At 32.2% G+C, this 22,989-nt stretch overlaps 1 protein-coding gene across 2 annotated transcripts in view; it reads right to left on the bottom strand.

Annotated features, from left to right (window-relative positions):
• Positions 1 to 18,510, bottom strand: part of LOC145249485 (5-taurinomethyluridine-[tRNA] synthase subunit GTPB3, mitochondrial-like) — a 42,801-nt gene extending 24,291 nt beyond the window's left edge. Inside the window, exons 1-2 of one of the 2 annotated variants that reach the window (XM_080111078.1) lie at positions 18,405 to 18,510; positions 9,733 to 9,868 (exon numbers count right to left, since the gene is read on the bottom strand). In XM_080111078.1, coding sequence (XP_079967204.1) covers positions 9,733 to 9,868; positions 18,405 to 18,444 — 176 coding nt within the window. In that variant the 5' untranslated portion in view covers positions 18,445 to 18,510. Of the gene's footprint in view, positions 1 to 9,732; positions 9,869 to 14,340; positions 14,804 to 18,404 lie in introns of those variants that run through there. The other variant, XM_080111077.1, reaches the window with a different exon arrangement.
• Between the last annotated feature and the right edge of the window lie 4,479 nt (positions 18,511 to 22,989).

Raw genomic sequence — 22,989 nt, 5'->3', positions numbered from 1 at the left:
AGTTCGGGACATTTTAGGTTAGCTACTCTCTTTTGAACCCTGTCCAGGAGCGGAGACTAGTAGCAGATGCACCAGCCCAAATGTGACAGCAGGACTCCATGCATAGGCACATGATGATTTTTTAGAGGTACAGGATACTTTCAGGTAAGTAACTTTCTAGCACAATAGAGAGAGCCCACCTTCTTTGCAGCAGCCTTAGCAATAATCTCGATGTATCTATTCCAACTCATGTTTCCTGTGAACGTTAAGCCAAGGAGCTTGAACGAAGTGCTCTCAGGTAAAGTATCGCTAGCCATTGCTATTGGTGGTTGGTAAGGTTTTATGTAATTATTAAAAGAAACAAACTTTGTCTTGGCTGTGTTGAATGTTACCATCCATTTTTGACCCCATTCCACTACAGACTGAAGGTCTTCCTCTAGGGTTTCGGCCATTACCTTAGATATGTGCTTGTTAGTTTTCCCCATGTGCCTACTATAGAGTGTGGTGTCATTGGCAAATATACCCATCTCAGAGACAATTTTATCAGGTAAGTCATTTATGAATATCAGAAATGACAAAGGTCCAAGAATCCATCCTTGAGGTACACCCGCATTTATATCAAATTTTTTGGATGTACGCCCATTGAGGACAACCTGGATTCTTCTCTCATTTAAGAAGGATCTAACCATGCTAAGCATTCGTCCAGTAATACCATAGGATTTAATTTTCATCAGAAGACCATCATGCCATAACCTGTCAAAAGCCTTAGATATATCAAGGGTTACTGGCCTCCCTTCTCCTGCCTTATCCAGTGCTTGATATAAACGTTCAGAAATTACAGTTAAAATATCTGCAGTAGAACGGGCTTGCCTAAATCAATATTGGTGGTCTGACAGAAGTTTAGCAGCTGTAAGGTGGTGACCTAGAGCTTGATTAATTAAGGACTCAAATGTTTTGGCGAAAAGAGGGAGGAGACTAATTGGCCGATAATTTAATGGGTCAGTTCTTTCACCAGAGTTTTGTAAACTGGTACTACAGAAGCAGTTTTCCAGCAACCAGGAAAACAAGATTTGTTAAGGCATTTGTTAAAGAGTTTAGAGAGAACAGGAGCAACCTCAGCAGAGCATTTTTTTAATAGTACAGCCGGGATGAAGTCAGGTCCACATGCTTTTGAGGTGTCTAGGCTTTTTATAATATCATGTACTTGGGAAGGCGTAATCTTCAGATCATCTAGCGTGGTTTCTGTCCGCAGAGGAAAATTAAAGAGAGAATGGCTTGCTGGGTCCAAGATAGAGTTTGAGGCAAACTGACCGGCAAGCATGTTAGCTTTCTCAGTTGCTGTGCAAACAACCTCATGATTGTTTGATAGTGGGAGTATTGTCGATTGCCCATTATTTACTAACATACTATTAACATAACCATACTACTATTAAATATTACATGAAAAGAAACAATTCGGAACTTTCACGCATGGTGACGAGTTTCATTCAATCACTGCATTGTTTGATCATTTTTTGGTTTTCATCACAGAAGAGTACAAGTTAAACTATCAAATAATTGAATATTGTTTATGCAAACTAGTTTTTGTGAAAAAAACAACTGTAAGAAAAACATTTCAAAGTAAAAAAATATATATATATCTTTCTTATAACATATATAAAAATAGTATTTCAAAATAAAATAAAATTAGGACTTTTTTTTTTATACAAACTATTGTGGAGACTCCAGTGAAGATGCTTTGCGGGTTTAATGGTAAAATATCTTCCGTTTACAAGCTCAAAGCTGATTGGCACAGGCACACAGTTTGCCTAAATCATACGTCATTTCTTAGGCAATTTGAACACGTGAAGTAAAAGTTTGAAACAAGACATTTCACTCTCTGTTTTCCCTCTCTTTTGGACTGGAATCCAGTACTGACAGCACGTGTTCAATAGTGACCAGTTGGGGGGGGGGGGCTGTTGACACTAAACAGATGACTACAACTCATCGCAGCTTAATAAACATACACCCACACAACATTTAAGCATTCTTTCAGTTTCTTTCTGATAATATAAAAAAGGTAATAAACACTCTTTAATTTAATTTGATTAAGAAAATATAATTCACATAATTGATCAGAGAAATTTGGATACAATATTTTAGACCCACATGCCGCATGGCACTGAAGCTGTCAAAATCAGAACTCTTTTTATCTCAACTCTTAATATTTATGAATATTCTTTTGCTGTAATCCTCTGTTCCTAAACACATTAAATATTTCTTGTGTGAATATATGTCTCTTGGTTTTTATTTGTTTTGTTCTTTTCATTTAACATGTCTCTTGCCTTTCTTTCATTATAAACACCCCAGTAAAAAATGAAGATTTTACAAGTGGTGACCCTCAAAACGACCTCCACACTATTTTTGAAATATATTTTTATTATAATGTATTTCATAAAGAACATTTCAAAGTAAATATATATTTTTATAAAATTTTATTAAAAATAAAACCAGTTTTTTAAAAATAAATTTCACTGTGTGTGTGTGTGTGTGTGTGTGTGTATATATATATATATATATATATTAATTACAATTTACCAAAATGATCCAAGATGGTAAAACTAAAGTATATTATAAATATTAAAGAATTAATATTTATAAAGTTATCTCAGCCAGATGTAAAAGCTTGATAAAACTAAATAGGAGATAGAGCTTATAATACGAGCAAACAGTTAATAAAACATGTTAAAAACACTTTGAAATGAGTTAAAAACATATTTAATCTGAAAAGGAAACACTAGATAAGTGAATAGTCCTTAACCCACAGAGTTTCAAAGAAATACTTTCCTTCTCATCAGAGGGTAGGAATTAGCAAAATGCAGGATCGGATTTTGCCTGCAAAAGTATTTAATGAAACAACAAGTAAGTCAAAGATCTTACTTGATAACAAAAAAATGAAGCAGAGGGAATATGGTGAAGAAAAAGGTGATTACACGTGAATGGATAGTCTGGTGGAAGATAAATAATCCAGTGACGGTAAAATCCAAATATATATAGATATTTAAACCATTCTGAAAAACAGCCAAGTTTGTTTGCTTATTTTAAAATAGGTAAATATTAATCAGAAGGAATTTTTCCGTGGTATTCACAATGAAGCAGAACACTCAGCAGAAACCAGAGGTAAAAAAAAACAAACAAACTGAAAAACACATTTTAATGCTGAAATGTCTTTTCCACTTGCTTATATTAAAGACATAGGGACATAATTCAACACACAATTATTTACTGATCAAATTGGATTTTGTTTTATAAAAACAAAAATACTGGGTGAATTTGCATAAATTTTGGTATACAGCCTTTTTTTTAACCTAACAGGTATGTACAAAAAGTTTTTGTGCAATTATAATTTTTTAATATTGGAATAAAATTGGATAAGCACAGATTTTGGATCTGTAAAATTTTTCAAAGATATTATGCCTTAAAGATGTATTTTAAACTTTATGTCTTAAAGATGTATTTTAAACTTTATGCCTTAAAGATGTATTTTAAACTTTATGCCTTAAAGATGTATTTTAAACTTTATGCCTTAAAGATGTATTTTAAACTTTATGTCTTAAAGATGTATTTTAAACTTTATGCCTTAAAGATGTATTTTAAACTTTATGCCTTAAAGATGTATTTTAAACTTTATGCCTTAAAGATGTATTTTAAACTTTATGTCTTAAAGATGTATTTTAAACTTTATGCCTTAAAGATGTATTTTAAACTTTATGTCTTAAAGATGTATTTTAAACTTTATGCCTTAAAGATGTATTTTAAACTTTATGCCTTAAAGATGTATTTTAAACTTTATGCCTTAAAGATGTATTTTAAACTTTATGCCTTAAAGATGTATTTTAAACTTTATGCCTTAAAGATGTATTTTAAACTTTATGTCTTAAAGATGTATTTTAAACTTTATGCCTTAAAGATGTATTTTAAACTTTATGCCTTAAAGATGTATTTTAAACTTTATGCCTTAAAGATGTATTTTAAACTTTATGTCTTAAAGATGTATTTTAAACTTTATGTCTTAAAGATGTATTTTAAACTTTATGCCTTAAAGATGTATTTTAAACTTTATGTCTTAAAGATGTATTTTAAACTTTATGTCTTAAAGATGTATTTTAAACTTTATGCCTTAAAGATGTATTTTAAACTTTATGTCTTAAAGATGTATTTTAAACTTTATGTCTTAAAGATGTATTTTAAACTTTATGCCTTAAAGATGTATTTTAAACTTTATGTCTTAAAGATGTATTTTAAACTTTATGTCTTAAAGATGTATTTTAAACTTTATGCCTTAAAGATGTATTTTAAACTTTATGCCTTAAAGATGTATTTTAAACTTTATGTCTTAAAGATGTATTTTAAACTTTATGTCTTAAAGATGTATTTTAAACTTTATGCCTTAAAGATGTATTTTAAACTTTATGCCTTAAAGATGTATTTTAAACTTTATGTCTTAAAGATGTATTTTAAACTTTATGTCTTAAAGATGTATTTTAAACTTTATGTCTTAAAGATGTATTTTAAACTTTATGTCTTAAAGATGTATTTTAAACTTTATGTCTTAAAGATGTATTTTAAACTTTATGTCTTAAAGATGTATTTTAAACTTTATGCCTTAAAGATGTATTTTAAACTTTATGCCTTAAAGATGTATTTTAAACTTTATGCCTTAAAGATGTATTTTAAACTTTATGTCTTAAAGATGTATTTTAAACTTTATGCCTTAAAGATGTATTTTAAACTTTATGCCTTAAAGATGTATTTTAAACTTTATGTCTTAAAGATGTATTTTAAACTTTATGTCTTAAAGATGTATTTTAAACTTTATGTCTTAAAGATGTATTTTAAACTTTATGCCTTAAAGATGTATTTTAAACTTTATGCCTTAAAGATGTATTTTAAACTTTATGTCTTAAAGATGTATTTTAAACTTTATGCCTTAAAGATGTATTTTAAACTTTATGTCTTAAAGATGTATTTTAAACTTTATGCCTTAAAGATGTATTTTAAACTTTATGCCTTAAAGATGTATTTTAAACTTTATGCCTTAAAGATGTATTTTAAACTTTATGTCTTAAAGATGTATTTTAAACTTTATGTCTTAAAGATGTATTTTAAACTTTATGCCTTAAAGATGTATTTTAAACTTTATGTCTTAAAGATGTATTTTAAACTTTATGTCTTAAAGATGTATTTTAAACTTTATGCCTTAAAGATGTATTTTAAACTTTATGTCTTAAAGATGTATTTTAAACTTTATGTCTTAAAGATGTATTTTAAACTTTATGCCTTAAAGATGTATTTTAAACTTTATGTCTTAAAGATGTATTTTAAACTTTATGCCTTAAAGATGTATTTTAAACTTTATGCCTTAAAGATGTATTTTAAACTTTATGTCTTAAAGATGTATTTTAAACTTTATGTCTTAAAGATGTATTTTAAACTTTATGTCTTAAAGATGTATTTTAAACTTTATGTCTTAAAGATGTATTTTAAACTTTATGTCTTAAAGATGTATTTTAAACTTTATGCCTTAAAGATGTATTTTAAACTTTATGCCTTAAAGATGTATTTTAAACTTTATGTCTTAAAGATGTATTTTAAACTTTATGCCTTAAAGATGTATTTTAAACTTTATGCCTTAAAGATGTATTTTAAACTTTATGCCTTAAAGATGTATTTTAAACTTTATGTCTTAAAGATGTATTTTAAACTTTATGTCTTAAAGATGTATTTTAAACTTTATGTCTTAAAGATGTATTTTAAACTTTATGCCTTAAAGATGTATTTTAAACTTTATGCCTTAAAGATGTATTTTAAACTTTATGCCTTAAAGATGTATTTTAAACTTTATGTCTTAAAGATGTATTTTAAACTTTATGCCTTAAAGATGTATTTTAAACTTTATGTCTTAAAGATGTATTTTAAACTTTATGCCTTAAAGATGTATTTTAAACTTTATGTCTTAAAGATGTATTTTAAACTTTATGTCTTAAAGATGTATTTTAAACTTTATGTCTTAAAGATGTATTTTAAACTTTATGCCTTAAAGATGTATTTTAAACTTTATGCCTTAAAGATGTATTTTAAACTTTATGTCTTAAAGATGTATTTTAAACTTTATGCCTTAAAGATGTATTTTAAACTTTATGTCTTAAAGATGTATTTTAAACTTTATGTCTTAAAGATGTATTTTAAACTTTATGTCTTAAAGATGTATTTTAAACTTTATGCCTTAAAGATGTATTTTAAACTTTATGCCTTAAAGATGTATTTTAAACTTTATGCCTTAAAGATGTATTTTAAACTTTATGCCTTAAAGATGTATTTTAAACTTTATGTCTTAAAGATGTATTTTAAACTTTATGCCTTAAAGATGTATTTTAAACTTTATGTCTTAAAGATGTATTTTAAACTTTATGTCTTAAAGATGTATTTTAAACTTTATGCCTTAAAGATGTATTTTAAACTTTATGTCTTAAAGATGTATTTTAAACTTTATGCCTTAAAGATGTATTTTAAACTTTATGTCTTAAAGATGTATTTTAAACTTTATGCCTTAAAGATGTATTTTAAACTTTATGTCTTAAAGATGTATTTTAAACTTTATGCCTTAAAGATGTATTTTAAACTTTATGTCTTAAAGATGTATTTTAAACTTTATGCCTTAAAGATGTATTTTAAACTTTATGCCTTAAAGATGTATTTTAAACTTTATGTCTTAAAGATGTATTTTAAACTTTATGTCTTAAAGATGTATTTTAAACTTTATGCCTTAAAGATGTATTTTAAACTTTATGCCTTAAAGATGTATTTTAAACTTTATGTCTTAAAGATGTATTTTAAACTTTATGTCTTAAAGATGTATTTTAAACTTTATGTCTTAAAGATGTATTTTAAACTTTATGTCTTAAAGATGTATTTTAAACTTTATGCCTTAAAGATGTATTTTAAACTTTATGCCTTAAAGATGTATTTTAAACTTTATGTCTTAAAGATGTATTTTAAACTTTATGCCTTAAAGATGTATTTTAAACTTTATGTCTTAAAGATGTATTTTAAACTTTATGCCTTAAAGATGTATTTTAAACTTTATGTCTTAAAGATGTATTTTAAACTTTATGTCTTAAAGATGTATTTTAAACTTTATGTCTTAAAGATGTATTTTAAACTTTATGTCTTAAAGATGTATTTTAAACTTTATGTCTTAAAGATGTATTTTAAACTTTATGTCTTAAAGATGTATTTTAAACTTTATGTCTTAAAGATGTATTTTAAACTTTATGCCTTAAAGATGTATTTTAAACTTTATGCCTTAAAGATGTATTTTAAACTTTATGTCTTAAAGATGTATTTTAAACTTTATGTCTTAAAGATGTATTTTAAACTTTATGCCTTAAAGATGTATTTTAAACTTTATGCCTTAAAGATGTATTTTAAACTTTATGTCTTAAAGATGTATTTTAAACTTTATGTCTTAAAGATGTATTTTAAACTTTATGTCTTAAAGATGTATTTTAAACTTTATGTCTTAAAGATGTATTTTAAACTTTATGTCTTAAAGATGTATTTTAAACTTTATGTCTTAAAGATGTATTTTAAACTTTATGCCTTAAAGATGTATTTTAAACTTTATGCCTTAAAGATGTATTTTAAACTTTATGTCTTAAAGATGTATTTTAAACTTTATGTCTTAAAGATGTATTTTAAACTTTATGTCTTAAAGATGTATTTTAAACTTTATGTCTTAAAGATGTATTTTAAACTTTATGTCTTAAAGATGTATTTTAAACTTTATGTCTTAAAGATGTATTTTAAACTTTATGTCTTAAAGATGTATTTTAAACTCAAACATTGAACATAATTATCCCATTTTCATATTAATACTGCTTATTGCAAGAGTTAGGGGTGAATGGAGCAAGTTCAGGGAACTTCTGTCATTACAAACTAGCAGAGCATTACCACCATAAACCAAGGAAAGAGTCTATCAAGCAGTATGTATGCAGTATAATGATGTATGGAAGTGGAACCTGGCTCGTGAGGGTTGAGGAAATGTGTTGCATGAGAAAAAATGATACGAGAATCCTATGACAATGGATGCATAATATATATTAAAGAGAGATGTGTGCAAAAAGAACAGGAGACTTTGTTGGTATGGCCACATAGAACGAATGGACAAGAGTTCTTCCGTTTTTTTACTTTCTCCTGTGAACTGAACCTGCTACTTCAATTGTCCTACATCTATCAACTCAAGAACTCTTAATGCATTCTTCCAATGTGGCCAAACTATCAAAGTCTCCTGTTCTGCACACATTTCCCTATACTGTTCATGATTTAATCTTCCTTTGAGATCATCAGAACTAAGCCCAGCATAACACGTATTCATTTCTTGCCATGCAACACATGTCTTCAATCCTCACTAGCCAGATTTCACTTCCATAACTATTTTATAATAAGATCATTGGACATTCAGAAAGTATAAAACAATTTATCAACAGGATGATCTTTCCAAAAATTATCAACAGGATGAGCTTTCCAAAAATTCTACGCATGAACTGTTCATAAAATTTGCAGTTTTTTCTGTAATCCAATGGCATCGTTTAATCCTTGGTAAGTAAAGATGTTTAACAAGAAGAGATCATATTAAATTGTATTTAAATGATTAAATGATAATTTAATATGCATTTTTCCCCATTTCCTTTTCTTTTTCTTAATATTTTTAAATATTTATGTGAACAACTGTTTATAGAAATGTACTACAGAATGATGCCTTAAAAATGGAGTATTCATAAAAAATTTTTTTGTTTTTTTTGCAATCCAACCACATTTGGTAAAAAAAACAAAAAAAAAAACTTCAGTCTGTGTTTGACTTGTCCATCGACTTTTACTCATGAATGTCCAACAGTCTTTGTTTTTTTATCGCTGTTCATTGATAAACTTCAAATGTAGACTCCTGCATTGCAAACACACATATATACAATTGATTTTGGTTGTGAGATTATCTCTGTGATTGACATGAAAAACTGGATTTGAGAATAAAAAAAAAAAAAACTTACTTTTACAATAATGCAAAATTTTTAAAAAATCCAAGGCATGGTTATTGAGAAAAGTGCTCTCTGCTTATATTAGCATTGTTTCCAGTCATCCTGGACATCTCCTTGCCACTGGGCTCAAATAGTGCCAATTCAGGAGATGTGTGGTTGAGGATTGCACAACCCTTGCCTCCCCAATCACATGGGCAGCTGTCCCTACAGGAGATATTATTTGTCTTACAAGACTGAATGGAGGCATCGAACGCCTGAATTAAACTAATTTGGGTTGTGATTAGGAATTTTTTTTATTAATGTTATCTTTGAAATAATTACACAGATAAAAATTGAGGGTGAGGTTAGGGTTAAGGTTAAGATCTAAGTGTGAAGGACATTCAGAATTACACCTACTGATGAGACAATCGCCGAAGTGTCCCTGCGCATTATTGAACAGCAATAAAATAAAAACTGCAGTTTATTTGTACCAAATTTGGTTTTGAATTTTTTTAACGATACTATGGGTGGCACTTTTTATTTTTTTTTTTGGAAACTTCATCCTATATATAAGAATTTAAAAAAATGTTTCTAAACCCTTGATTATCTTAGAATCTTAACGTTATGCAATGCTCTCGTGCAGCATCGTTTTGGAAACACGTTTTAGAAAAGTAATCCAACTTGTCAGCAAAAAACAAACCGTTTGGTGAATTCTCCTGCTTCTGCAATTCTAACATTTGGTATTTTCGCCAAGGCATTCAGCAGAGCCTTCACAACAGCGCTTCCTCCGTGGACATGGAATTCAGCACAGTCTTCCCCAGTGAAACTTTGTGGTTCTAAAATAATCCAAAGAAATTTAAATCATAAAAATTATTTAATAATTATTGCATAGTTATAAAAATATCAGCCCTATTGCGAAGACATGATTACACAAAATGGCAAATTAAAACAAAAAAACAAAAAAAATGCTTTTATTCTGAGTATCGTTCCAAAAGTAAAGCCTCCTTTTTTTTTTTAAATTAAAATGAGCAGCCTTTTTGTGCTTCAGAATTAATTAATTCTTTAATATTTATAATATACTTTAATTTTACCATCTTGGATCATTTTGGTAAATTAAAACAAAAAAAACAAAAAATGTTTCAATTTTTTTGCATTTTTATTCTGAGTATCATCCCAAAAGTAAAGCCTCCTTTTTTTTTTTAAATTAAAATGAGCAGCCTTTTTGTGCTTCAGAATTAATTTTTCTACATAGTCACTACCGTTCTCAATTCATTTTTGCCAGAAATTCAACAACGCATTCATGCTTCTGATGCACGTCCATGACAGGGGTTACTTTCTTAGTCTCACACCATCAATATCTGCAAGAGAGAGATGAAACTTTCAGGTCATAAATACATAAGTTCTGTTATCATAACAATGCAATTTGCAATCCCCTCTGATCCATTTGTGCGGAATAAAAAAATAGGAGGCATTACTTTTGGAATGTCCCTTGTAATTCGCTCAAGACACAACGTATTGCTACTTGGTCATGAGAGAATTATTTGAGACCATGTTTACAAGGGTACTATGTAGAGAGTGGGGAAGTGAGATGTTTGCTGACATTACATTTAAATTTAACTAGCCTAGTTGCGATATGTGTTGAGCAAGAAAAAAAAAGAAAAAAAAAGTAGTATTAGGCAGGCAGGCTTGAACCCATACCGTGAAGGTGGAAAAAAAAAAAACGTAACATCTTTGTTGTTACGTCTATCGCCAGACTAGAACTGACTAGTCAATTGAAAAGAGGGGAGGACTTCTGAAAATACCGGCGAAAAAAAACCGACCCCTCCCTGTAGAAAAGTGCCCAGTTGAGGGTAAAGGAATTAATGTTTTTAGCCAATTTTTCAATATTTGTCGTCCGAAGGGTCGGGCTCCAAAATGATACCGATCTTGTGAAAATCCATTTCCTCTGTCGAAAGTTTTAGACAAAAAAAACTAACGTAAGGCAAACGAACGATGAAAACAGAAAAACGAACACGTGAAAAATGGCTTAAATAAGCCTGTTTCATATTAAAATTTAAAAAATCGGTGGGTACCCGGGTGTTTTTGGGTGTGTGTCGGGGTGGATAAGCGAAGTAAAAAAAAAAAAACAGAAAAACGATCGTTATGTGAAAAATGGCTTAAGTAACACTGGTTCAATATTTAAATTTAAAAAATCGAAAAAAAAAAAAAAAAAGAAGACATCTCACACCATGATTCGAACCCAAAACGCGCTAACCAACTGATCTAACGCAACGTACATGAAATTTAGTCAGTATTTCAACTATTTAAAGTAAATCAGGTCATGACATCATCTGACGCATGCGTAGAACCGGTCGTCACGAGAGGACCGTTTTTATCTGGTTCTTATATATGATTTTCTGTATTTCGTATCCTTTATGATTTTTTTGTTTCGTATATTTTGGATTTGTACGAAACTCCCTTTAATTTGAGAAAAGGAAAATGCTAGCTCTGTGATGATGTCACGAGCCTAGCGCGAGATTCTTTCTCTTTTGAAATTCCGCAGACGTGGAGATTGGATGTCTGGTTCATTGCTCAGCGCCGAGAATGGAATTTTGACGAGCCTCCTTCAAAGAAGAAGGCCCGGCAAGAATACCCGGATATGTGACGAGACATACTTCTGAAAACTACCTACGTGACTACGGTTTTGCATGCATTTTAGAAGGAGTGGAATTATTTTAAAGTAAATACCTTATTTTACGTGACAAGGAATTTTGGAACCTTCTACAAAGAAAACCCGGTAAAGAAAATCCCGGACAAGCGACGCAGTCTTGCTTCTGAAATCCATCTGTGTGTCTACGGTTTGCACGCAAACATGGAGGGAGAGAAAATTCTAAAAGGACTTTAAACAAAAAAAAAAAAGGAAAAAGACACATGCCTGACTGGCTTTCAATTTGTGAGTATGCTCCTAAAATTTATTTCATATGCGAGTGTGATTAGGAGATGCTATTTTGAATCTTATTATTGTATTCATTCATGGATACAACATCTTCATTATAAGAACCAGTGTTATTTTTTTCATTATATGTTACTTTGGCGTTTCATAAGTTTAATGCCCACAAAGGGAAAAATTTGCAATTAAATTTATTATGAATAAAATCTGTTTTTCATTTCAAAGCAAGACCTTCATATTTTATTCTTTACCCCCTCCCCCTCTTTTGCTTCATGCTTTTTTTTTTTTTTTCAGGTTAGTTACTTTAGCATCGAATTTATCTGGAAGCAAGATAAAATTCCGACACTGTCAAGGCAGGATAAGCTGCTTCTAGCAACTCCTACCCAGATGTGGCAACAGTACTCCATAATCTTGGGGATGTCTATTCTGACAGCCATTCTTAACATGGGGAGGTTGGAGGGTGTCTGTCTGCTACAATAACTGCAATTTTCTGCGCATATGTATCCACTTCACAGTCGTGTACATGAAAGTTTTTAAAAAAATGGCGGCCAAACATAACTACACTAGTAACCACGAGCTAGTGAATGTGTTACTTTTTTTAAATAATTCTTGTCAGCGACAAAATAAACTATGATATTTGTTTGCAGCAGACCCGAATACACCTGTAAACAGTTGAATATTAAAAAAAAGAAAAATCAACTTAAGGGTAAATCTTCGTGTGGTCCCCCAATGCACTTTCACCAAAACATTTTCTGCAAAAATGACATTTTGCCTCAGTCAGAGAAAGATTTCTCTCTCCTGCTTTTCATTAAATTAAAAACGCGTCAACAATAAAACAAGATTCTTTATTTCTTTCTATTGTTAAATAAAAGTCATAGATTGAACTTTTAAAATCGTTTTCGCCTTAATGCTGATTTTGATAACCTTTTTATTTTTGTTAGGGGTTACATCATGATTGTGATACCAGACTACTTGATCGATTTATGTGATTCTTGGAATATGAAATCTTTCTGCGGTGACAGGTACATACATCATAAAGATTTTTCTTGAAAAAAAAAAAAAAAAAAAAAAAGTGTTTACTGATGTATGAGAAAATTTTAAATGGCGCCGGACTCTCTGCTGAACACGGTAAGTTTGGGAAAATGAGATAAAAATAAAAAAAATATACAAAATATTGTTATAAACTCGCTCAATATATGCTACCATGGCATAGGCTGACATTCTGTGGGGTTTTAACGCTTTTGTATAGTTTTTTTATTTTTAACTCATTTTCCCAAACTTACCGTGTTCAGAGAGTCTGGCGCCATTTCAAATTTTCCACTACATCGGTAAACGCTATGTTTTTCGAGCTGAATAAACATGTTACATTAAATAAAAAAATAAAAAAACACTAAAAAATCATCCAGAGTAAATTATCTTGACTTTGATAACATTTATTTGTTATATATTTGTTTTTGACAACTTTTTCAAATCTATCTGTATAGTAATACAAACCTACGGCCCACTGGAGATAAGCACCCTTTTTTCTTTTTAATTAAAAATGCAATAGTTGTTCTACTCGATGAATTTTCGTATTACTATTTTCGACATGACAAGTAAGTACCGTTGCTTTTTGTTTAAAATCACATTGAAAAATCGATCGGCACTTGTACAGTTTAGTCAAGACATTGAAAAAATGAAAATATCGAAAAAAAAAAAAAAAAAGGTTATATTGTACGTATTCGTTTTAAACTGAAGATCTCCGGAAAAAAATTTCACTTAATTTGATTGAGTAGTTTTTTTTTTTTTTTTTTTTTTTTTTTTACAACGGAAAAACACGTTTTTATGACAGCCCGTTGAAGGCAGTCATCTTGGAATTTTTTAAATTTTTGTTTGGATTTTATAAACGCCACGGGGAGATAACTCAGTTTAAAGCGCCGACACACCCTCCACATCTTTAATACTAGCTTTTCTTCCTAAAAATCGAACCTTTTGCTCGATATCATAAATTGTTTTTTTCGCTGTAAAAAAAAAAAAAAAACTACTTGATGAAATTAAGTGAAATTTTTTTTTTCAGAGAACTTCATTCCATAATGGATACGTACAATATAACCTTTTTTTCGGTATTTTCATTTTTTAATGCCTTGATTAAACTGTACAAGTACCAATCGATCTGTCGACTCTATCTTAAAAAGCACCACATTTTTTTTACGCCCCCCCCCTTTTTGTTGGAAATTCTTACCAATAGCCAAAAAATGAAAGGGGGGGTGCAGAGCGCTTCTGATAAAATTTAAAAAAGAGGAAGAAAGTGAAGGTGAGAATTAAAAGAAGGTTATGCTAACAACGACAAAGTGAAGAATATGAACGATACAGGGGATTCTTTTTTTTTTCTCGACTTACTTGGAAACCATAACAGAACTCCTTGATCGATTTGCTGACGGGTATCAGGATCATAGAATCGGGTAAGAGTAGCCACTCGAGGTTTTGGTGGTCGTGCTGTGGGTTTTGACAACAATTTCACCGTATGTGAAGTATTAGGCCCAGAAACACGAATCACGGCAACTCCACAACGACCAATTCCGGAAGACAAGGCAAACACGGTAGCGTTACTGCAGTTTTTCCGTCTTAGCATTAAAGAAAATTTATGTGGTGAGACACAAGAACGACGGAACCCTTGCAAGACACTGAATGTATGACGATAAGTCGGGAGTAATTTGTACATCTTGATCGAAAAATAACAGCAAGCACGTGTTTCTGTTTCTAAGATTCATTGGGCGGCGCCATTTTGATTGTCTCCCCTTGATCAATATTTTACACTTGGCATAATTCCCCTTTACGAAGCGTCACTGTCTTATTTTTCACACAAATGGAAAAAATAATGTCGCTTTTGCAATTGTGCTAAGGGAAATAACTCCATTTTGAATTCAGTTTTTTTATACAAGAATGTAGAACGCTAAAATCAACGTAAAAATTAGGTTTAAGCACGGCCACCGAGAGTAAGAAGAAGGCCTGTTAACTGAAAAATGTCTGCAGGCAATGTAGGTAAGATTTGTCAGACTCTCAGTACTATATGAGGGCTATTCGAAAAAGAGAAATAAAACATTTTTAAAAAGAAAAAGGAACACAGTGACTGAACTTTATTCAATATAAAATATAAATATTATCTATGAAAAATTAAGTTATTTTAAAGCAATATACAATTTAATACTGATAAAACTGAATTATGAATTTAGGGAACAAACAATTAAAGAAACATTAAGTGCAAATATTTTTTGGCCTTTGGAACAAGATCACAGTGTAGTATCTGTTTTGATGCTACACTTTACCTTTTCTGTCCTCGGTCGGTGAAGGAGAAATCTTTCATGACTGAAATTATTTTTTTTCCTATCCAGAGTGCCCCTTATTGGGAAGCTGGATTTTCTCCACAAGATTATATGTTGAAATATTTAAATAACTATTACTTTAAATACAGAAATTATATTTAAAGTTTTGGTTTTCTGTTCTTCTATGTCCATTTTTTCCCCATGTTTTTCATCAAAATGTGTAGCGTATTAGTTGTCTCACAAGCCATCATTAGTGATCGCTCACTGGCAGTAACCTGAGGTGTTCCCTGGAGACCAAGTGACAACAAGTCTCCCCAGATTTCCAGTGTTCTCCACCTCTTGACCACTTGTGCAGATGATTGCATGTTATCGCAATAGTCGTTGTCACTGATTTCTCGTTGGCATCGGCCATTAGTGTTTCCTGGGGTTTGGGTGATAAAATGCCTCCCCCAGGTACCAGATTTGAACTACACACTTTCAGTGGAAATTTGGTCAGTACTCTTTCACCTCGGTCTTTCCATCCTCCCTGACCCTTCACAACTAGTTGATGTGGTGTAGCGCCAGTCGATGTTATCTATACCAGTCTTTTATTATTATTACTATTATTATTATTATTATAATAATAAGGGTGCTTGTGCAGTGTACGCACATGTATTTTAAATATTATTTTCAAGTTAAATTAAATTTTGGGTTTGTATTACTGTACACATAGATTCGAAAAAGTTGTCAAAAAACAAATAAATGTTATTAAAGGCAAGATAAGTTACTTTTCTATCTAACTGGATGTTTTTAGGGTTTTGTATTATTATACACATAGATTCGAAAAAATGGTAAAAAATCAAATATATACCAAATAAATGTTATCAAAGGCAAGTTACTCTTCTACCTATCTGGAAAGGTTTTTAGTGGTTTTACTCAATTTAAAATGTGTAATCGCTTCGAAAATCATACAATGTTTATTGATATATTTTCAAAAGAAAAATGTCGGCATGTTTGGTAGAAAAATAACTTATCTTGCCTTTGATAACATTTATTTGTTATACATTTGTTTTTTGAATCTATGTGTATAGTAAAACAAACCCGTCATGTAAATTATTCACAGTTAAAATGTTATAAAAACAAAAACTGGAAGTTTTAAATATATTTCAAAGAAATAAATTACGCCCAGTGCTAAAATATTGATAATTCACCAATCGTAAAAAAAATATTTTTTTTAAAACTGCCGTGAAAAATGCTAACTTTTAAATATTTGAAAATACTCAGTGAAAAGTTTTATTTATTATTAAAAGAACAGACTGAAAAATATTATATAAAAATTGTTTGTTTTGCAGTAAAAAAAATAAATAAAATGAAATATTCGACTTTCTCCGATAAAAATAAAAGTTCAAACACGAATTCACTTATAATATTTTGATTAAAATTATCCCAAATGTACAATTATAATAATTATTATCCGAATGGAGAATTGTTCTTTCTCATTAGAACATACATGGACAATCAGTAACATATTGGTAGCCATATTTTTTTATGCCTGTTAGCATGACCACGTGGTTGAATACCGGAAGCTGTCTATACCTACAACTTAATTAGGAAGTGACGTTACGCTGTCATATGCATCGGCCTTCTTTCTCGGTAACCACGGTTTAAGCAAGGCCACCGAGTGGAAGAAGGCCTGTTAACTGAAAATGCCTGCAGGCAATGTAGGTAAGATTTGTCAAACTGTAACTGTTGATACTATATGTGGGCATTTTTAAAAAGTATTAAAACATGTTAAAAAGAAAAGAAAAGAACACAGTTCGATTAATACTTAAACTGAACTTTATTCAATATAAAATATAAATATTATGTAAAATTACGCAATTTTAAAGCAATATACAATCTAATACTGATAAAACTGAATTATGAATTTAGGGAACAAACAATTAAAGAAAAAGATTAAACACAAACAATTCTTGGCCTTCAGGACAAGATCACAATGTAGTATCTGTTCTGATGCTACACTTTACCTTTTCTGTTCTCGGTCGGTGGAGGAGATATCCTTCATGGCTGAGACAATTTTTATTTTTGTTCCTATCCAGAGTGCCCCTTACTGGGGAGCTGGATTTTTCCCCACACAGGATTATATGTTGAAATAATACAGAAATTATATTTAAAGTTTTGGTTTTCTGTTCTTTTATGTCCATTTTTCCCCATGTTTTTCATCAAAATGTGTAGCGTATTTTCATCAGTTACATGCTTAGGAATCCTATACTCCACTATAGTCTTCATTTTCATATCAGTGCAGAATACATGAATACGAAAATGAAGTTCACATAACGAAAGAAATAATCTTCCCATAATGTAAACATTGGTTAAAAACTAAGAAAATTTAGTAAACATCTACGATATTAAATCAGGGTGGGGGTGAATTTGGGAAGGGGACATTATTATTATTATTATTATTATTATTATTATTATTATTATTTCACTCACTACGAGTTGTCACACAGGCCATCATCAGTGATCACTTACTGGCAGTAACCTGTGGTGTTTCCTAGAGACCGAGTGACAACAAGTCTCCACAGATTTCCAGTGTTCTCCACCTCCTGACCACTCATGCAGATGATTGCACGTTATCGCAACAGCTATTTGCTGTTGATTTCTCGTTGGCATCAGCCATTGGTGTTTCCTGGGGGTTGGGTGACAAAATCCCCCCCCAGGTACTAGATTTTAACTGCACACTTCCAGTGAAGATCTGGTTAGTACTCTCCCACCTCGGTCTTTCCATACTCCCTGACTCTTCACAACTAGTTGATGTGGCACCAGTCGATGTTATCTACACCAGTTTTTTTATTATTATTGTAATAATAATAATAATAATAATAATAATGGTGCTTGTGCAGTGTATGTACCGTGCTATATTTTAGATAGTATTTTGTTGGGGACAGGACGGTCTGCAGTGTGATAGACGATCCCGTCCCCATGTATATAATGGTGAATGGATGTATTTAATGGTAAAGGAATTGAAAAGACAAAAGGTCGCATAATGAAGACGAAAATATGCCGTTATATATCAACGAAACAAATGCAATTTTATTGCATAAATATACAGGAAAGAGTGATAGGAAGAATAAGAGTGCAGTGAAAGATGAGTAACATTACTTGCGGTTGACTGGCTAGTCAGGACGCGGCGGTAGCTCATGGCCCCACCGGAGCGGTTTCTGTCACATCTTGACTGGTTGAGCGTTCAGCAGAAAAGAGAGTGAAATATGAGAATCAGGAAGTGACGTAGCTAGGTCGCTCTTCTGAGTTAAAGGGCGACAATCGAGTAAGGCTGAGAGTTTTTGTAGCAACCCCCCCCTAATGAACTATACTCTCTGGCGGATCAATGCTTCCCTGTAAGTTCTTCGGCCATAGACTGGCCAATCGACAGGCAGGGCGCATTGATCCTGCTGTCCCCAAAAAGAGTGGAGGGGACATCCAACAGTCAGCACAGAGCCGCGAGCGAAGACACACCTTCCTCTCCTCCTCGCCCAGCACCGACAGTCCGACGTGGACCTGACTCAAGAACTCCTAGCAATATACCTCGCAGTGAAACATTTCCAACATTCACTCGAGGGCCGTCAATTCGTGATCTACACCGATCACTGTCCGCTTACATACGCACTGCGTGCTAAGCCGGACAAATATTCTCCCCGTGAAACTCGCCACTTGGATTTTGTTTCACAATTTACTAGCGATATCCGACATATTTCCGGTGAACAGAATGCTGCGGCAGATGCTTTGTCTCGCCTTCCCATTAAGTCTCTGTCCTCACCATCGGATATCGACTTACAGCAAATGGCCCTAGACCAGCCAAGTCTCGACACTTTGGATCCGTCGTCACCTGAATTTGCAACTTGCAAATTCGCATACCTGCCTGTGCCCACTGCAGACACATAGATCATTTGTGACACTGCAACGGATTCACCTCGACCACTAGTTCCAATGACTCATCGTAGAGTTGTTTTTGACACCCTACACAATCTGGCACACCCCGGATGCAAAGCCACAGTGAAGCTGATTACAGCTAGATTTTTCTGGCCAAATATGAGGCGTGATATCACTGCCTGGACACGTTCCTGTGTATCCTGTCAAAAATCAAAGGTGCACAAGCATATCCGTGCACCCCTAGGAACATTCAGCACCTCAGACGCTCGATTTAGCCATGTTCACATAGATCTGGTTGGACCATGGCCGGTCAGTCAGGGATTTACTTATCTCCTGACCTGCATAGACCATTTCACACGGTGGCCCAAGGCCATTCCCCTCACAGACATTTCGGCTGAGTCTGTAGCGCGAGCCCTTATATCAGGCTGGATATCGCGTTACGGAGTTCCCACCACTGTAACCACGGATCGTGGTGCACAGTTTGAATCCCACCTATTCCAGGAACTTTCCAGAATTCTAGGGATCCAACGTATTCGCACGACAAGCTATCACCCAGCTTCGAACGGGATGATAGAGCGCTTCCATCGCCAATTAAAAGCTGCACTATGTGCTTATCCTGACCAACAGAGATGGAACGAATACGTACCTGTTGTTCTCTTAGGCTGTCGTGCTGCCATTAAAGAGGACCTGGGATACTCTCCAGCCGAACTAGTTTATGGTGCACCTCTATCGTTGCCAGGTCAAATGCTGAGCCCGACAGAGTCTGCACAAATGGATTCAGCTCTGTACGTTGACAGACTGCGAGCTTATTTCAATAAACTCCACTTATGCATACTAGGGAACAGACCATAAAATCTTCGGTCCCAAAGGACATTTCGTCTTGGACTCACGTTTTCCTTAGGAAGGACTCAAAAGAAACTGTCTCTATTGACAGAATAAAAAAAGCCTTTCTGGACACGAAAACGCAAGAGCCACACATTCCCCCTACATACATGCATCATCAACATACACCTGAAGCAAGTACTCCCAATGCAGACAACTACGTTACTACCACGCGTAGTGGTCGTAGAGTGCATTGGCCAAATATGTTGTGCAAGACTGTATATATATATAAAAAAAAAAAAATTTTTTTCCTCACACAAAATTTTTTTTGCACAAAGACATTTTCTTCTTTTAAAAAAAAAAAAAAAAATAAAATCCTTTTTCTTCATCCTCAGCATGAAAACCCAGCTTTTCACTGAAACGCAAGAACATTTTCTCATAAAAAAAAAAAAAAAAAACTTTTGTGAACATTTTTTTTTTTTCTCTCTTAACAACTGCTACATTTCTTCTTTATCGGCTTTCCGCCTAAGCAGGAGGTGATGTAGCAACCCCCCCCCCTAATGAACTATACTCTCTGGCGGATCAATGCTTCCCTGTAAGTTCTTCGGCCATAGACTGGCCAATCGACAGGCAGGGCGCATTGATCCTGCTGTCCCCAAAAAGAGTGGAGGGGACATCCCACAGTCAGCACAGAGCCGCGAGCGAAGACACACCTTCCTCTCCTCCTCGCCCAGCACCGACAGTCCGACGTGGACCTGACTCAAGAACTTCGAGCTCCACCACTATTATCTCTTGGAATAAAGACTTGCAAAGGTTCAAGGTTAAAAGGAGTTTGTCGTTTTTTATCGAGGGTTCTAAAAGATAAATAATTAGCTGGGGTACAACTACCCCACTAAATTTTCAACTCCCACAATTTCCAAGTTAAATTAAATTTTTATCGTATCTTTTTTTTCATTAAATCGTTAGGTGAAAGTGTGGAATAGTTAGAAAGCCCCTCCCCCTGTTAAGAATGGATTTCTAAATAATAACATTATTTCAGCAGGGTGCATTTTATTCGTACTTCACGGGGAATGGGGACCCTGCATAAATGGTGTTTTTATATAATGATTGCTCCCTGTAAGCGTATGCGCAAAAGGTTTTCTTTGGTCTATTTAATCACAAAAACTTTTTTGCAGGTACTATTTGAGGCCAAAAGGTAGGGGAGGGGTGACATTATTTAAATATGTATGAAAAAATAATTTAACAAAAAAAAAAAAATCTGTAGTGGAGAAAATAATAAAAAAATTAAAATGAAATAAAATAAAAACAAACACAAAATAAAAATATGAATCAAATTTACTCCCAAAAAGTGACAAAAATTTCAAAACAATAAATAAATACACGCACAATTAAAAAAAAATGTCTGAGATATATACGAAGAAAGTGAAAGCAAACGCTTTCAGGGAGCAATCATTAAATAAAAACACTGTTTACGCAGGGTCCCCGTTACCTGTGAAGTACTGATTTATTCATAAGATAAAACACAAGAAAATATGTTAACTAAAATTTAATTTACTCTTTATTTTTCGTTCATATCAAAACTTGAATTGAAACTTATTAGTAAATGAATTTTTAAGATGAATTTCTGTTCGTATGTCTCAATAAAGAACGTAGAATTTCCTATTTCATTTCCCATTTTAGTCATGTCAATTATTTACAGTTGAAATGTTATAAAACAAACAAACTTTAAGTTTTAAATATATTTCAAAAAAATAAATTACGCCCGGTGCTAAAATATTGAATTCATCGATCGTTTTGGTTAAAAAAAAAAAAAAAAACTGTCGTAAAAATGCTTCTAACTTTAAAATATTTGAAAATACTCAAGGAAAAGTTTTATTTATTATTAAAAGAAACGGGCTGAAAAATATTCTCATATAAAAATTGTTTGTTTTGCAGTTAAAAAAAAATAACATGAAATATTTGATTCTCTTCGATAGATATGTAAGAAAATTTCAAAAACAAGTTCACTTACTGTTATAATTTGTTAGATTAAAATTATCCCAATGTGCAATTATATAACCATCCAAATGGAGAATTGTTCTTTCTCTTTAGAAAAAAAATACATGTACGTTTGAATTACCTTCCTAAAATTACCACAAGGGGAAATATTTTCGTGGTCACATGGTTGAACGCAAACTTTAGGCACCATATACCTACATGTTGATCTGGTAATGACGTCATGCTGTCATATTCATTGGCCTTTACTCTTGGTAGCTTTGGTTTGATTAGGAACAACACCCCTCCACATTTGAAAAGGGTAAACACGATAAAAGATGCTGGCTAAGAGAAATCTTTTTTTAAATTCTAGCAGAGATGAGATGGACCAACCAACCTCACCAGCATCCCCCCTTTTTGAGTTGGCCTTGTGCCTAAATTTTTTGTTCATTTTCCTTTTTGTATTTTTTTCATGTGAATAAAAAATTTGATATCTCAACGTAACTTCAAGATAAAAAACGTTTATTTGGGTGTGCCCAGCAGATGATGGCAATAACCGAAAATGGCTGGGCGAGCCTTATTACAAAAATCACAAATTGTTACAATCCTCCCCCTCCCCATGTTAAGAATGGTGACAACCACTGAAATTCATGAAATGATACATTAACTGGCGAGACCTGTGGAAATTCCACAGGGAACTCATTCATATGTAATACATTGGTGTTGACATTCTGTAGATGTCCAGTGTAAATGGAGATGCTCTGATATTATTGTAGCTTTTTTGTTAAAACTACAAAAGTATTTATCTAAGCTCTAAGCTAGCATGAACGCCCAGCAAAGCCTGGTTATAAAATACGCTTAAATATAATATTTTAATTCTTGCAAATTTCGTATATATTATTATAGAGTTAATGTTCTATCGATTTTTATATTTTATAAAGTTGCGATTTCAAAAATAAAAAATAATATCTATATGACTTTGGTTCATCAGCTTGAATTGAAACTGAATCCCAAACTTTAT

The sequence above is a fragment of the Euprymna scolopes genome, chromosome 28 (genome assembly GCF_053919585.1).
Source record: "Euprymna scolopes isolate OS-2025 chromosome 28, ASM5391958v1, whole genome shotgun sequence".
NCBI classification, from domain to species: Eukaryota; Metazoa; Mollusca; class Cephalopoda; order Sepiida; family Sepiolidae; genus Euprymna; species Euprymna scolopes.
The sequence above is the reverse complement of the archived record's forward strand: the minus strand, read 5'-3'. Positions and strand labels throughout refer to the sequence as shown.